The sequence below is a fragment of the Callithrix jacchus genome, chromosome 12, assembly GCF_049354715.1.
Source record: "Callithrix jacchus isolate 240 chromosome 12, calJac240_pri, whole genome shotgun sequence".
NCBI classification, from domain to species: Eukaryota; Metazoa; Chordata; class Mammalia; order Primates; family Cebidae; genus Callithrix; species Callithrix jacchus.
Genome location: NC_133513.1, coordinates 4,299,029 through 4,315,712, shown reverse-complemented (window position 1 = coordinate 4,315,712; position 16,684 = coordinate 4,299,029). Strand labels below are relative to the sequence as shown.

The 16,684-nt window shown below is 56.1% G+C and overlaps 1 protein-coding gene across 12 annotated transcripts in view; it reads left to right on the top strand.

Moving 5' to 3' along the window:
- The window catches only part of TBC1D24 (TBC1 domain family member 24), a 31,929-nt gene extending 17,384 nt beyond the window's left edge, over positions 1–14,545 (top strand). For 4 of the 12 annotated variants that reach the window (XM_035266511.3, XM_078344392.1, XM_035266514.3 and 1 more), the window contains 8 exons: positions 5,789–6,868; positions 7,454–7,471; positions 7,981–8,139; positions 8,947–9,010; positions 9,362–9,457; positions 9,793–10,015; positions 10,327–10,495; positions 11,223–14,545. In XM_035266511.3, the coding sequence (XP_035122402.1) occupies positions 5,904–6,868; positions 7,454–7,471; positions 7,981–8,139; positions 8,947–9,010; positions 9,362–9,457; positions 9,793–10,015; positions 10,327–10,481 (1,680 nt within the window). In that variant the 5' untranslated portion in view covers positions 5,789–5,903 and the 3' untranslated portion in view covers positions 10,482–10,495; positions 11,223–14,545. Of the gene's footprint in view, positions 1–5,788; positions 6,869–7,453; positions 7,472–7,980; positions 8,140–8,946; positions 9,011–9,361; positions 9,458–9,792; positions 10,016–10,326 lie in introns of all 12 variants that reach the window. The other 8 variants (XM_035266517.3, XM_078344395.1, XM_078344397.1 and 5 more) reach the window with 4 other exon arrangements.
- Positions 14,546–16,684: the final 2,139 nt, after the last annotated feature.

The following is a 16,684-nucleotide window of genomic DNA, read 5'->3' as shown; positions in this document are numbered from 1 at the left end:
GCTGGGACTACAGGCGTGCACCACCACGCCTGGCTAGTTTTTGTATTTTTTTTTTTTTTTTGCAGAGATGGGGTTTTACCATGTTGCATGGGCTAGTCCTGAACTTCTGGGCTCGGCCTCAAAAGATCTTCCCCTCTCAGCCGCACAAGTAGCTGGGATTACAGGTGCACACCGCCACGACTGCCTATTCTCTTTTCTTTTCTTTCTTTCTTTCTTTCTTTCTTTCTTTCTTTCTTTCTTTCTTTCTTTCTTTCTTTCTTTCTTTCTTTTTGTTTTGCGTGTGTAGAGATGAAGTCTCATTATGTTGCCCAGCCTCGTCTTGAACTCTTGGCTCAAGTGATCATCCCGCCTCCATTCCCAAGTGCTGGGGTTACAGGTGTGAGCCACTGTGCTGGCCTGGCCCTGGTTTTTACAGGTGCCGTAAAAGGGTTGTTGCCTTGTGTGCACAGCCCCAGAAACGTCCTACTCTGTTTTTGGGTGGGGGCTTGGGGAGCAAGAGAGAATCCAAGGGCTCCCTCAGGGACTTCTGCACCCTTCCTTGGCTTGAGTGTCCCCGAGTCCAACACATCCCTGGATCATTCGCGGCAGCAAACACAACTTGGGATCCGCATCTCCCTGAGGGAAATTTGTAAGGTGCAGTCGCAGCTTTTACCGTTTCCAGTTTAATATTCAACCTGCATCTGGGGCCAGCTGAGTGGAGGCTGGTGCTGCTCTGCCCAGCTCCTGTTCTGTTTAGAAACATGTTTATTGCCTCGAGAAGGAGCCAGTTCTTTCACCCAAACAGGATGGGCCCGGGGTTCCTCCAGAGGTTTGTGGGCCCAGAGCTGGGAAGGAGGGAGGTAAGCTGTGGATAACCAACACGTGGAAGACTGTACAGTGTGACCGGGGCGTGGCCACGTGGACGTGAGTGGACAAGACTGTACAGTGTGACCGGGGCGTGGCCACGTGGACGTGAGTGGACAAGACTGTACAGTGTGGCCTGGGCGTGGCCACGTGGATGTGAGTGGACAAGACTGTACAGGGTGACCTGGGCGTGGCCACGTGGATGTGAGTGGACAAGACTGTACAGGGTGACCGGGGCATGGCCACGTGGATGTGAGGGGACAAGAATGTACAGGGTGACCGGGGCGTGGCCACGTGGATGTGAGTGGACAAGACTACAGGGTGACCGGGGCGTGGCCACGTGGATGTGAGTGGACAAGACTACAGGGTGACCGGGGCGTGGCCACGTGGATGTGAGTGGACAAGACTGTACAGGGTGACCGGGGCGTGGCCACGTGGATGTGAGTGGACAAGACCGTACAGGGTGACAAGACTGTACAGGGTGACCGGGGCGTGGCCACGTGGATGTGAGTGGACAAGACCGTACAGGGTGACCGGGGCGTGGCCACGTGGATGTGAGTGGACAAGACCGTACAGGGTGACCGGGGCGTGGCCACGTGGATGTGAGTGGACAAGACCGTACAGTGTGACCGGGGCGTGGCCACGTGGATGTGAGTGGACAAGACCGTACAGGGTGACCGGGGCGTGGCCACGTGGATGTGAGTGGACAAGACTGTACAGGGTGACCGGGGCGTGGCCACGTGGATGTGAGTGGACAAGACTGTACAGGGTGACCTGGGCGTGGCCACGTGGATGTGAGTGGACTCGTCGGCCTGGCCTTCAGGACCAGGGGAGAGCCCCTGCTGCTTTCCCTCCGGGGACAAAGCAAAGCAATCAACGATCTTAAGGGTTTCTTTTCTTCTGAGGCCTGGTCTGGCTGTGGTCAAGCCTTTTCCAGTGGGATATATTAAAATCAACTTTGGTGGCTGACACCTATAATCCCAACACTTTGGGAGGCTGAGGCAGGAGGATCAACTGAGGTTTGGAGTTCAAGACCAGCCTGACTAACATGGAGAAACCCCGTCTCTACTAAAAATACACAATTAGCTGGGCGTGGTAGCACGTGCCTGTAGTCCCAGCTACTTGGGAGGCCATGGCAGGAGAATCGCTTGAACCCAGGAGGCGGAGGTTGCAGTGAGCCAAGATCGTGTCATTGCACTCCAGCCTGGGCAACAAGAGTGAAACTCCATCTCAAAAAAAAAAAAAAAAAAAAAATCAATGTGGCTTTAATGTTTTTGTCAGAAAACTTTGTTTTGATGAATGTTTTCTCTGGGGAAGTTCCTATAAAAACAGCATCGAAAGCAGGGACTCAGATATTTGTACGCCCATGTTCACAGCAGCATGGTTCACAGTAGCCAAGAGGTGGTGTCAACCCAGGTATCTGTCCACAGATCAATGGATAAGCAAGATGTGGTCTGTCCATACAATGTCATGTTATTTGGCCTTAAAAGAAAGGAAGGACAGACTGGGCATAGTGGCTCACGCCTATAATCCCAGCACTTTGGGAAGCTGAAACGGGAGGATTGCTGTAGCCTAGGAGTTCAAGACCAGCCTGGGCAACTGGTCTTGAACTCTGTCTCTATAGCAAGACTCTGTCTCTATTTTAAAAATGTTTAAAAAAAATTATTCGAGGCCTGGCGGTACGTACCTGTAGTCCCAGCTGCTCCGGAGCCTGAGGCGGGAGAATCACTTGAGCCCAGGAGTTTGGGGCTGCAGTGAACTATGACTGTGTCACAGCACTCTAGCCTGGGTGACAGAACAAAGACCCTATCTCAAAAAAAAAAGGAAGGACAGGGCTGGGTGTGATGGCTTGTGTCTGTAATTCTAGCTACTTGAGAAACTGATGTAGGAGGATTGCTGGGAGCCGGGAGTTCAAGACCAGCCTTGGCAACATAGTGAGACGTGGTCTCTAAAAACAAAACTGCCGGGTATGGTGGTTGACGCCTGTAATCCGAGGATTTTGCAAGGCTGAAGCAGAAGCAACCCTTGAGTCCAGGAGCTGGAGACCAGCCTGGGCACACAGTAAGACCTCATCTCTACTGTTAAAAAAAAAATAGCCAGGCGTGGTGGCTCACATCTGTAGTCCCAGCACTTTGGGAGGCCAAGTGGGGGGAATACTTGAGCTCAGGAGTTCAAGACATCTCTACCAAAAATACATACATCAGCTGGGTGCCGTGACGTGTGCCTGTGATCCCAGCTACTTGGAAGGCTGGGGTAGGAGGATTTCTTGAGCCTAGGAGGTAGAGGCTGTAGTGAGCCATGATTGTACCACTGCACTCCAGCCTGGGCGACAGAGCAAGACCGTCTCAGGGGAAAGAAAATAAGATATTGTATGATTCACCTTTATGAGGTACCTAGAGTAGTCAGTTTCATAGAGACAGAAAAATATAACGGTGGTTGCCAGAGGCGGTGGCTCACGCCTGTAATCCCAGCACTTTGGGAGGCTGAGGCAGGCGGATTGTGAGGTGAGGAGTTCAAGACCAGGCTGGCCAAAATAGTGAAACCCTGTGTCCACTAAAAATACAGAAAATTATCCAGGCATGGTGGCACCTGTAGTCCCAGCTACTCAGGAGGCTGAGGCAGGAGAACTGCTTGTACCGGGAGGCAGAGGTTGCAGTGAGCTGAGATGGCACCACTGCACTCCAGCCCGGATGACAGTGCGACACTCCGTCTCAAAAAAAAAAAGGCTAAACTGATAAATTTTATGTTATGTGTATTTTACCACACACACAAAAACACAGTGTAAGGTGCTTTCCCAAGACAGTGTGTCGCAGATGTAGGTTTGACGCTATGATTTTTACTTTTTGCGGAATAGTTTGAAGTAGCATTTGCCTTCTAATGGGTAGGCAGATGTTCTAGCTACAGGAGAAAGCAGAGTGGTCGGTCACTATCCAGAACTCGCTAAAGCAGACCCCCCTGGCATCTCTGGGAACTTGTACCATCCCAGGAAGAAAGGTTAGTCTGCTGTGCATAAGCAAACCTTGCAACTTTTGTGCCCAGGATGGTAGCCTTGGCCCAGAGCAGCCACCCGTCGTCCAGAACCCCACAGGGCACCCCGCACCCACTCCTTTGTGTTCACCTGAGCCCAGCGATGCTGTTCTCGGAGAAGCACCGACACCCCCACTCGACTTCCGGCTCATTTGGATCCAGAGATGTGCAGTTCTGAAGCTGCGGCATCTTCCACGTAGGTCCCAGCTGTCCCTTGGGGAACCCACCTGCTCCTCATCAGAGATTCCTCCCTGGAGCACCTGCCTGAAGCGTAGCTTTCAGGCTGGTGGGTTTAGAAAGTTAAAAGCTGGCTTCAGAATCCCAACCCAGACAGGGTGGGACAGCATAGGCTGCGTCTTTCTCACCGTGCACAGCTGGTTAAAGAGAACTGGAATGGAGCATCTCTTTGCTCAAAGGGATCTTCCCAACTGGGGGTTCCTTTTCAGAAGGACCCCAGGGTGCAGGGTGGTGTTTGGGACGCTAGGGCAGACCATGCTCGAGTGGAGAGTTGTTTTCAGCAGGGTCAGTCTCTTTTTTTGGTAGAGATGGGCTCTCACCGTGTTGCCCAGGCTGGTCTTGAACTCCTGGCTTCAACCACTTCTCCCACCGTGGCCTCCTGAGTAGCTCGGATTATAGGTATGAGTCTCTGTGTCCGGCCAGGGGCCAAGCTCTTGAAGCCCCTCTGGGAACTCTGTCTCTAGCCTCTCATTACTCAGAATCTGTGTGACCTCGTAACCGTGAATTCTGGGAAAAGAAGTTACACTCCCAAGTTTGTGACGGCTTCTCAGAACAATCACTTCAGTAGCAGCCCTTCTAATACCTACACCAAGATGAAGCCAAACTGCCTGGGCACCGTGACTCTCACTTGTAATTCCAGCATGGTGGGAAGATCACTTGAGGCCTGCGATTCAAGGTCAACCTGGGCGACAGAGCAAGACCCGATCTCTTAAAAAAAAAAAAAAATTTAATAAAAAACAAAACAGGCCTGGGCCCGGCACAGTGGCTCACACCTGTAATCCCAGCACTTTGGGAGGATGCCGTGGGTGAACTGCTTGAAATCAGGAGTTCAAGACCAGTCTGGGCAACATGGCAGAATCTCATCTCTACTAAAGATAGAAAAAATTAGCTGGGTGTGGGGATGCCTGACTGTAGTCCGAGCTACAGCTACGGCTGAGGTGGGAGGACCACTGAGCCCAGGAGGCAGAGGCTGCAGGGAGCTGAGATGGCACCGTTGCACTCAGCCTGGGTTTCAGAGCAAGGCCTGTCTCAGACAAAACAAAACAAGGCCGGGCACGGTGGCTCATGCCTGTAATTCCAGCGTTTTGGGAGGCCAAGGCAGGAGGATTTCTTGAGCTTGGGAGTTAAAGACCAGCCTGGAGGCCGGGTGCGCTGGCTCACGCCTATAATCCCAGCACTTTGGGAGGCTGAGGCGGGTGGATCACGAGGTCGAGAGATCCAGACCATCCTGGTCAACAAGGTGAAACCCCGTCTCTACTAAAAATACAAAAATTAGCTGGGCATGGTGGCGCACACCTGTAATCCCAGCTACTCGGGAGGCTGAGGCAGGAGAATTGCTTGAACCCAGGAGGCAGGGAGCGGCTGCAGAGGTTGTGGTGAGCGGAGATCGCGCCACTGCACTCCAGCCTAGGCGACAGAGTGAGTCTCAAAACAAAAATTATCTGGGCATGGTGGTGGACACCTGTAGTTCCAGCTACTCGGGAGGCTGAGGCAGGAAGATCGTTCGAGCCCTTCATGGCTGCCAAGAGCAGGTTGCGCCACTGCGCTGCACTCCGACCGAGGCAGCGGAGCGAGACCCTGTGTCAAGAGAAAAGAAAACTGTGCCACATTCAAAAAAATATGTTCTTTAAAATGTGAACCTTGAAACACACATGCTAAAAATGTTTTTTTAATCCTGCAGGGTGTGAGATGGCAGACAGGTTAGCAGAAAACGCACGGAAAGGGGGCTGGAGGATTTAGCCACTCTGTGCTCCCCTCCTGGCAGCTCCGGGCGTCCTCCTGAGCACACCGGCGCTATGGACTCCCCAGGATACAACTGTTTCGTGGACAGAGACAAGATGGACGCTGCCATCCAGGACCTGGGGCCCAAGGAGCTGAGCTGCACCGATCTGCAGGAACTGAAGCAGCTGGCACGCCAGGGCTACTGGGCCCAGAGCCACGCGCTGCGGGGAAAGGTGTACCAGCGCTTGATCCGGGGCATCCCCTGCCGCACAGTCACGCCCGACGCCAGCGTGTACAGCGACATCGTGGGCAAGATCGTGGGCAAGCACAGCAGCAGCTGCCTGCCACTGCCCGAGTTCGTGGACAACACCCAGGTGCCCAGCTACTGCCTGAACGCGCGCGGCGAGGGGGCCGTGCGCAAGATCCTCCTGTGCATTGCCAACCAGTTCCCGGACATTTCCTTCTGCCCCGCCCTGCCGGCCGTGGTGGCCCTGCTGCTGCATTACAGCATTGACGAGGCCGAGTGCTTCGAGAAGGCCTGCCGCATCCTGGCCTGCAATGACCCCGGCCGGAGGCTGATCGACCAGAGCTTCCTGGCCTTCGAGTCGTCCTGCATGACATTCGGGGACCTTGTGAACAAGTACTGCCAGGCGGCCCACAAGCTGATGGTGGCTGTGTCGGAGGACATCCTGCAGGTCTATGCCGACTGGCAGCGCTGGCTGTTTGGGGAGCTGCCTCTCTGCTACTTCGCACGGGTCTTTGACGTTTTCCTAGTGGAGGGCTACAAGGTGCTGTACCGCGTGGCACTGGCCATCCTTAAGTTCTTCCACAAGGTGAGGGCCGGGCAGCCACTGGCGTCGGACAGCGTGAAGCAGGACATCCGCATGTTTGTCAAAGACATTGCCAAGACGGTATCCCCCGAGAAGCTGCTGGAGAAAGCGTTCGCCATCCGCCTCTTCTCCCGAAAGGAGATCCAGCTCCTGCAGATGGCCAACGAGAAAGCCCTGAAGCAGAAGGGCATCACCGTGAAGCAGAAGAGGTAGGTCCTCGGCAGGCTGCGAGGGCCCCACCCAGGGTCGGGGCTTGGGCGGGACGTGTCTGGCATGAGCCCATCCAGCTGGCCTCCAGGCAGCCTCTACCCGTGATCCACCCAGACATCTGTGCGTGGCTGAAAAGACACTGAAACAGGAAGGGCCTTCCCGGTTACAGCCACAGACGAGGGACGTCGGGTCCTGTCCTCTGGGAACAGGCCCACAGCTGAGAGGAAAGCTGATGCTGGCCCTGGGGGCAGAAGGCATGGCGGGCGGCCCACTCCCATGGTCATTTCAGGGCAGCGCCTGCTCCGCCCCTCCAGCTCTGGGCTCCGTGGCTGGTCGATGCTGTGGCTGATGGGCGTGGCCTCCCCACCTGGAGCATAGCCCCAGGGGAGCAGGGTCAGGGGTTCATGGTGTCCTGTGTCCATTTGGTAGCCGGTGCTGTGACGGTGCCACGCTGCGGCCTGCTGGAGTGCAGTCCTCTTTCTTCTGGGCCAGCGAAGGCCTGTCCGGGATCGGTACTTACACTAATCTCTCCTTGTCTGTTTTATTTTTCTTCTCCATGTCCGTTGCTTTCTCCTGTTTTTCAGTGTGTCACTTTCTAAAAGGTAGGTCTGAAACCGCGTCTGCACGCCTGGCCTCTGTCTTTCCACCAGGCTGCCTCTGGCTGGCTGCTTGCTCTGGGTCCCAGGGCTGCTCTCGCGGGCCGGCTTCAGCAGCACTGCCTCCGAGCCTGGCTGATGCTCAGGCACCTTCCGTCTGTCTGTCTGTATGTCTGCCTGCCTGCCTGCCTGTCTGCCTCTGTTGTGCTCTCTGCCGGTGCTTGGCTCGCCATGAAGCCTTGTCTTGCCAGAGCAGTCACTCTCCTGATTTCTTAGAGAAAAGGTGCATTGTCCCCATTCAGGCTGGGCACTCTCCCTCTGTAATGGGTGGCAGGTGGGGCTGGCTCGTGGGAACTTTCTCCCTGTTGGGCATCTAGAACCCGGCCCTAAACACGTGAAAGCAGGCGTGAGGTTCCCTCCGGCCTTAGTTCCAAAGGAGCTCTGGGGCACACCTCAGGGGGCATGGCCTGGCCCTGGACGCGCCCTCAGACTCTGACCCCGCTCACTCCCCTCAGGCAGTTTGTACACTTGGCGGTCCATGCAGAGAACTTCCATTCGGAGATCGTCAGCGTGAGGGAGATGAGAGACATCTGGTCCTGGGTCCCTGAGCGCTTTGCCCTGTGCCAGCCCCTCCTATTGTTCTCCTCCCTGCAGCACGGGTACAGCCTGGCCAGGTAATACCCCAAGGGGCTGCCCAGCGACATGTCCTGCTCGCAGAGTCAGGAAATGGGCCTCAGCCCTGAGCACCTGCTGAGGCCCTGCGTCTTCCTGTGGGTCCTGAGAATCGGGGTCCCTTTCTGGGCTTCTGTCCTCCCCAGGCCACCCAGACCTTGGGGGTCATGGCCAGGCCTGCCACAGCTCAGGTCGTGCAGGCGTCGTGAAGATGCGGGAGGCAGAATCCCCACCTCAGAGCTCACGATATTGTCTGGAGGGGCCACATGCGCGGCAGGCCCCATCCGTGCTCGCCCCCCGCCCTGTCATCCATGTGGTGCTCTGTCAGGGCCCCAGGGCATGCTGCCCTCCAGGGTGGCGCTGCCAGGTACAGCCAGGGAGGCTCCCTCCAGCCTTGGACAGCATGTGGCCGTGGGAGCTCTGGCTTAGCCCTGGAGTGACCTGGAGGTGAGGCAGGCAGAGCTGGTCCAGCCCCCACCTGGTACTGTTCACAGATTCATAACACTGCAAGCATTTTGGCACAGCTGGAGCCACTTCTCCCAGCCCTGCCAAGGACAACACCCAAGCTCTGGGTGCCACGTTGGCGGACCCAGGCCTCTTTGGCTCCCACATGCCTGGGCTGTGAGGATGGGCCATACCTCCCGGCAGAGAAAGGCCAGGCAGGAACACCTGGGTAAGGGCATTGTCGGGAGCCAGAGAAAAGCACCTCCCGGGTCGTCCGCCCCAAGATAGCCAGGGCCAGCGGAGGCTGCAGGAGCCGGCAGGGAGGGTGTATAGGGTGAGAGCTGGCACGCCTGTCTCTATGCCAGGTTCTACTTCCAGTGTGAAGGACATGAGCCTACCCTCTTGCTCATCAAGACCACGCAGAAGGAGGTGAGCAGGGGCCCTGGGAGTCAGGGTGGGCTCTGATGGCTCCAGGGCCTCAGTGTCCTAGCCTGGAGCCAGAGTCAGAGCGTGGGTACTGGCAGCACATAAGGGCCAAAAGGGAAATGAGACTCTCCCTGACATAGCCCCACCCACCCTCATTGCCAGCTCCAAGCCAGAGGCAGGGTGCACGTACCCCCAGCACTGCCTTTCCCACACCACCCCTAGCCTGGGGTGGGAGTGGGAGATGGTGATGCCTGCACCCCCACCTGTGACGTGGGATGGGCCCCTCAGCAGGCTGGAGCACAGGGATGCTCCTGGGGACCTGCAGGCACAGCCTCACCCAGGCCTTTCCCCCAGGTGTGTGGCGCTTACCTCTCCACAGACTGGAGCGAGAGAAATAAGTTTGGAGGCAAACTGGGCTTCTTTGGAACCGGAGAATGCTTTGTGTTTAGGGTGAGTGGGGCCAAGTGCTCTGCAGCCACCGTCCAGACTCTGCAGCCTCATCCCCCCGGGAGTGCCCGCCTGCCCTGGGGACCCTGTTTGAGTGTCGCTATGGCAGTCACCCAGCAGTGTCATCGCCCTGCATGCCTCTGGGTTTGATCATTCAGCCTCGCACTGCTCCAGGACAGGGGCCTTATCTGCCTGAGCCACCACCTCCCCGGCCCCTGGCTCAGGCTACGCCCACCTTGGGCTCTGGGTGCAGATTCTCGGGATGAACGGGCTGCGGCTCTGGGGCAGAGGGGCCTGTGGGTGCCTCACCAGCTCCTCACACTGCCCGTCCACCCCAGCTGCAGCCTGAGGTGCAGCGCTACGAGTGGGTAGTGATTAAGCACCCCGAGCTGACCAAGCCCACGCCCTTGATGGCTGCCGAGCCCACTGCCCCGCTCAGCCACTCCACCTCTTCAGACCCCGCCGACCGCCTCTCACCCTTCCTGGCCACTCGTCACTTCAACCTGCCCTCCAAGACCGAGTCCATGTTCATGGCCGGGGGCAGCGACTGCCTCATTGTCGGTGAGCGCCAGCAGACGGGGCTCTGGGATGAGGCTGTGGGGGTCTGGGCAGCTGAAGCCGCTGCACCCAGCCCTCCCTGACCAGGGTGACAGAGAAGAGGCCCTGGGTGTCAGGGATAAACCAGGCACCATGGGTGGAAGGGGGCTGGGAGGGAGAGACCAGCCTGGACAGCCAGTCCTGGGGGCTATGGAGGGTCAAGGGTTTGTATGGTTTCAGAGGCCTGTGTAGGGCAGGACAGCTGGGACAGGAGGTGAGGTGCCCAGGGCAGTGCTGATGGGGCAGTCGGGCCCACTGACCTGAACATCCCGCAGGGGGAGGCGGTGGCCAGGCGCTCTACATCGATGGGGACCTGAACCGGGGCCGTACAAGCCACTGCGACACCTTCAACAACCAGCCCCTCTGCTCCGAGAACTTCCTCATTGCCGCCGTGGAGGCCTGGGGCTTCCAGGACCCTGACACCCAGTGACAGCCTGCGCCAGGGTGACTGAGCCGGGTGGGGTAGTGAGCTGGAGGCTGGGCTGCCGCCTCAGGCAGCAGAGAGCAGATCAGATCCCCATGTGGTGGGTGGGGCCGGGGGACATCAGGTCCCCATGACCGAACCTGGTACTGCCCAGACCTGCTGCTGCCTCTACCTGGGTTTGTGCTGGGCTTCCCCAGTCTACCTGCACTGGGGTCAGAGCTGGAGGGGCTGCCGTGCCCCCAGCCCCACCCAGAGCTGGCGTAGAAAGCACCTTCCTCCTCTGTGGAGGCGTCCTGAGCTCAAGGCCTTGGGAGTGCCTGGGTGTTGTCGCCCCTGAGCCTCTCCTGCAGCCTGAGCCTCTGGGGTGGGAGTGGAAAGGCAGCAGGAACGTGCCGCCAAGGGTGGGCTCGTGGTGCCCCCTGCTGGTGCCGAGTAGCATCGCGCCCTCCCCAGCAGGGCTCTGCAGCCTGCCTGGCTGGCGACTGAATCCCAGCGTAGATCCTAAAAGACGGGCACCCTTGGGCCTGCCGCCTGGTGGGACCCCACCCCTGCCCCAGGCCTTTGCCCCAGTTCTGTCCCTAGGCCTCCTGGCCAGCTCTCATAGTAGCCCTGCTTGGCCAGCTCTGAGGCTCCCCTGGGCTGCATTTGGGAGCTGCTGGGCAAGAAGAGGGGGGGATTTGTGCTGGGCTCCTCCCCCAGAGAGGGTGGGGGCTGGAGGGGAAGTCACATGTCCTTGTGTTTCTGCAGAGCGTGAAGCTTTTGCTGGGCCTCCTTGCGAGTTCCCCTCTGAAGAGGTGGCCCCAGGAGAGGCCCCCAAGGACCAACTGAGACCAGCAAGCTCCATTTCCAGGGGTCTGCCCAGAGAAGCCGGGACCCAGGGTGCTTCTCAGCCCCTCCCTTCCAGCCCAGGCCTCCCTGAGCTCCTGCAGCTTCCGTGGCCGCCCATTTTACCTCTGTCTTTGCAGTGACCTGGGACCCAGGGTCACGTCGCATCCCTTCTTTGTGGCATGCTCATCTCTGTCCAGCCCCAGCTGCTTCTCTGCCCTGCGCCCTCCCCAGGCCCGGCCACACGGTACCGAGGGCCTCAGCCACCTTGCATGGATGCATGTCCTCCCTCTGTCCCTCTCCTGGTGCCGAGGCCGGCCACATGTCAGGTTTTCTGTGCGCCTCTCCCATGACAGCCTTTGGGCCCCTGGGCCCCTGCCCTGCCTGAGCCCTGCACTGGCCAGATGCAGGTAGACACCAAGGAAGGCCTTGCCTCTGGGTATTGCAGGGGCCAGCCCCCCGCCTTGTGACCTCCTTCAGCTGGTCTTGAGGGTCTGGGCACCACGGAGGGGAGAAGAGAGAAGCAGAGACCCAAGTGGCTGTTCTGGGACCATGGAGGCCTGGGTCACAGACAGGTGCCAGCAGTCCTGCCCCCACCCCCATCCCTGCTGGCCTCCAGCCAGTGCCACTTGGGGTCCCCTGCACCATGCCGCTGTCTATCCCCACACCGTTGCCTGCTCCTCCCGTGGGCGTTCAGCCTTCCCTGGCCATCTGCTCACGTAGCCTCTGACTGGGCCCACAGTGGTGCAGGAGGAAGAACCTGGAACCCTGTGTGGCTTCCAGCAAGCTGACAAACCTGCCTGGAACTCAACTTCCCCAACTGTGAAATGGGGCCAGTCCCCCTGCCCTGCAGTCCTCCTCACGGTACTGTTGAGAGGCTGAGAGGCGGAAGTGTGAATCCCTCTCACTGGGAGTGGTAGGGGAGGAAAGTTGCCACTCATCCGTCCCGGCGCACTGCAGCCCTCCAAGCCCCTGCCCCTGAGCCACCCCCAAGGCCTTTGTCTGTACCGCCAGCTGTGGTGTTCATTACACACGGTCTTGCTGCTTCAGCTCCAAAAGTCCGAGACTCTGGTCTCTTCAGCCACGGGGCCTCCGGGGGCTTCCTGGGCCTGTAGCCAAGCGGGTGTGGGAGGCTGCCCGCTGCAGTGCTCACCCACATTCTACAACTGGAACGCTGCAAGCCTCTTCCAGGGAGCCCTCAGGAGCAGGGAAGTCACATTTGAGGACCATTTGTAGGTTTCCCTCTGCAAACTTCCTGAACTGGTTGGTGATTTCTCTGGCAAGTTAAGTCCAGCAGGTTCTGCCTGGCTGCCCCAGGGGGCCTGTCCCGGCCTTCCCGGTGATCCTGACCGGGAGGAACGACTGCTGCTGGGTCATGATTTCCACGTCATGAGCGAAGCTCTCTGTGTTGTGTGTGCATGCACAATATTGTTTCTTTACATTTACTATCTTTTCCTAACTTGCCTACTGACCTAGAAGGCATATGTGATTATTTCTTTTTATTCTTATCATTGAACTTGTTATCATCTGATACTAGGTATTCTCAAATAGAACATAATTTATTTTGTTAATGATCTTATTTCTTCTTGATTATTTATTAGCTTTGGGTGTTACAAATTAGCCAAAAGTGGCTGCTCTGCCTTTGGAGTAGCCATTCTTTATTAACAACGACAGAAAGCTGAAATTCCATGAAGCTGCATCATGGATTATCCTTTGTTTTTAGAAACATTTAAACATTTATTTTTTGATTTTTTTTAATAGACTGTGCCGAATAAATGTTTAACATTTATTTTTAAAACAAAAATTGAACCTAATTGAAAAGAGTTTGTTAAATGAATTTATTGAAGCAGATGACATGCCTTCAGCGCTTCAGAAAGTCAGTTTCAGCAAAATGACTTAGGAGAGCTAGTCATTTGGACTGGAATTTTTTTAGAGTTTTAATGAACTAAAAGTATTTTAATTTCTTTCTATTTTTGTAAGCCACATGCTTCATTTTTTGAGTTTTTCAGTGAAACTTGTTTTCTGATCCACTTTCTGAACCCATAAAGCATTTGCAGTCTCCTTGAGTATTTTATATTTAATAATTTAGTTTTTACTTTGTACCTTTTTATTTTGAAGTAATTTTTGATTTGCAGAAGAGTTGCAGAGACGCACAGGGTTTCCGTGCAGCCCCACCTTCCCCGACGGCAACATCGAAACAAGGAAACGGTGCGCCGCCGTTCAGTAACCACAGGCCTGCGGAGACCGCCGCGTGTTTCCCACCGTCCAGGAACCAGTTTAAACCTTACGGTTACTTCCTTTCTCACATTTTCACCAAATCCAGAATGTCATCAAACTCACAAGACCAACACTGTTCCAAAACACCCAAACGACCACCCATTAGGCAATACGGCACCTGCCTCAGATTTGAGTTCACGTGGATTCTTTTTTCCTTTTGCTCCCATTTTGTAGAGAACGTAGTCTTTGTATGTTGCCCAGGCTAGTCTCGAACTCCCAGGCCCAAGCAATCCTCCCGCCTCTGCCTCCCGACGTGCTGGGGGCACAGGCGTGAGCCACCGTGCCCAGCTCAGTGGGATTCTTGCTGGGTCTCTCTCTCAGCCTGAATGTCTTGTGTGCATGGAGAAATCACGAAATGAAGCAGGAGTGCCAAACAAGCCCAGCGGCGCTTCGCCCTCCAGCTTCTCTGTTAGGTAGGAAAGCGTGGACTTTGACACATAATCTGCTGTGAAGAGCTTTAAAACTCATCTTCACCGTCCTCGTGTCGGATTGTGCTTGAGAAGTTAGGTACAATGTCACGTGATTCGTTGCTAAAAACAAAATGCCTCCCGCAGTGGAGACTCAACATTTCACCAAACGGTGGAATTGGCAGCACCTTTGCTCGGGACCAAGGAAGCAAAGTCAGTGGATACTGGGTCCTGCAGACACGTGACCTGTGACGAGGCACGGACAACACGCTGACAAAACCCTGACGTTTGGTCAAAAGCTGTGAGCTAAGCATTGAAGGGGAAAAATAGTTGTGTGAATAGTTTTACCCCTTAGTTCCTATGAAGGAGGCTTATCGGGCTGGAGAAACGTTTATTGGGCTGAGGCTTTGGAGCCTCTCAATGCCCGTAATAAAAAATGTGCAGTGAGCACAAATGTATGGACGTGGAGTGCGATCCAGCTTTGAAAATGTGAAAATAAGTGACTTAGTGATAGGTTTGGTTGGTGTTCATTCGAGTCCTAAATAAAATTGAGAACTGCTAGAAGAAGGTCACTGTGAAATCACCTGCTGGGAGACGGCTGGGAAGTCCCGGGCGCCTCTTCACTGTCGGAGGAGAGAGGGAGGCCTTAGGTTCACAAGTCCGAATCCCAACATGAGGGTCACCGGGAGTCTCTCCGTGGAGGCCACAGGTACGTGTCTGCCACGTTTGCAGCCATGGCTGGAGTGAACAGCGTCCTTCCCTGATCTGTCTCGTTTCCTTTCTTCCTAGTGCCTGTCCTGTGGACAACAGCACTCAGCCAAGTTTTAGGGAGACTAGAGGCTCTACCATGAAAAATCAGGGTCAAATGTCTCATCAGGAATCCCTGGCAAGGCCCGGTGCAGTGGCCCATGCCTGTAATCCTAACACTTTAGGAGGCTCAGGTGGGTGGACTGTTTGAGGCCAGGAGTCTGAGACTAGCCTGGGAAAATACGGAGATCCCCATCTCCACACAAAATAATAAAGAGCCCCTGGTTGGCTGGGCGTGGTGGCTCACGCCTGTAATCCCAGCACTTTGGGAGGCCGAGGCGGGTGGATCACGAGGTCAAGAGATCGAGACCATCCTGGTTAACATGGTGAAACCCCGTCTCTACTAAAAGTACAAAAATTAGCTGGGCATGGTGGCGTGTGCCTGTAATCCCAGCTACGCAGGAGGCTGAGGCAGGAGAATTGCCTGAACCCAGGGGGTGGAGGTTGCTGTGAGCCGAGATCGCGCCACTGCACTCCAGTCTGGGTAACAAGAGCGAAACTCTGTCTCAAAAAAAAAAAAAAGAGCCCCTGTCATGTGTAAAACCAAGTATCCAAAAGCAAACTCAACCTTCCTCATTCCAAGTGAGCATTTCATTTGGAAGTTTGCATCAATATTACTGAATGTCTTCTCTCTCTTTTTTTTTTTTTGAGATGGAGTCTTGCTCTGTTGCCCAGGCTGCAGTGCAGTGGCTCAGTCTTAGCTGACTGCAACCTCCATCTCCCGGGTTTAAGTGATCCTCCTGCCTCAGCCTCCTGAGTGGCTGGGATTACAGGCAGCTGCCACCAGGCTTGGATAGTTTTTGTATTTTTAGTAGAGATGGGGTTTCACCATGTTGGCCAGGCTGGTCTCTAACTCCTGGCCTCAAGTGATCTGCCCACCTCAGCCTCCCAGAGAGCTGGGATTACGGGCGTGAGCCACCGCGCCCAGCCAGATGTCTTCTCTAGTATCTTGTGTTTAATTGTTGATCTGTATAAGACAGAGAAGAATAAAATGCCTTTTTTCCTTGAGCCCCACACAGATGCCCCCTCCCCGTCCAGTTCCTTCGGTGAAACCAAGGCCTCCAGGGGCCCTCCCTGCAGCTGCTGCGGGGCCTCACATGAGCTGCCTCTGCCCGCTCTGTCCTCTTGGGTCCCTCTTCCCCACTGGCCACGGGGTCACCCCTTCCTGCTGAGCCCTCCTTCTTTGCTCCTCTGAACACCTTCCTGCAGTGCCTTCAGGGGACTTTTGGGGCAGCCGCTTGGAAGCCTGTCCCGGGTCTGGGAGGCCTCCTGGTCTGCTAGCTTTGCAGGAAGCTTGCCCCCCAACACAGCCACAGCTCTCTATGTTGGGGGCCAAGCTTCCACCAGGTTTCTTTCAGTTCCTCTGAACTGAGAGCCTCTGCTTCCTGGCCTTGCACATGCTGGTTGCTACTCCTCATGCCTTAGACCCAGAGTCCCTCCCAGGATTTCCCTGAGCTCCCTGCCGAGGCTGGGTCCCCCGTTCTAGCTTCACAGCACCTGAGACAGGTGTTGGCCGGTCTCTCTGCCCCGGATCCTGAAGACTGTCAGCCTCGAGGGGCAGGAACACCCAGCACTGCAGAATGAACAGAAACCCGCTGTGGGTCCGTGCGTCCAGGGTGATCGCCTGGGGCCTGCGGTAGCGGGACACTCCCTCCCCACCCTGGCCACGCTCCCTGCAGTAACTCTTACACTTACTGGAAGTGCCCGGACTGTCTTGTGGTTGACGTTAGGATATGCACTCAGGCCAGAATTGAGCAAGACTGTTCCTGAGCGGGCCCTGCAGAGTGCTCTGGTGTGGGAGGCAGGGCCCGGGGCTGTATCGTCCGGCAGGCTGGCTCAGTGTGGGGTTGGTGTCTGTTCAGAGCCTGGCCAGGCAGGACTGCCCCCTCCCTT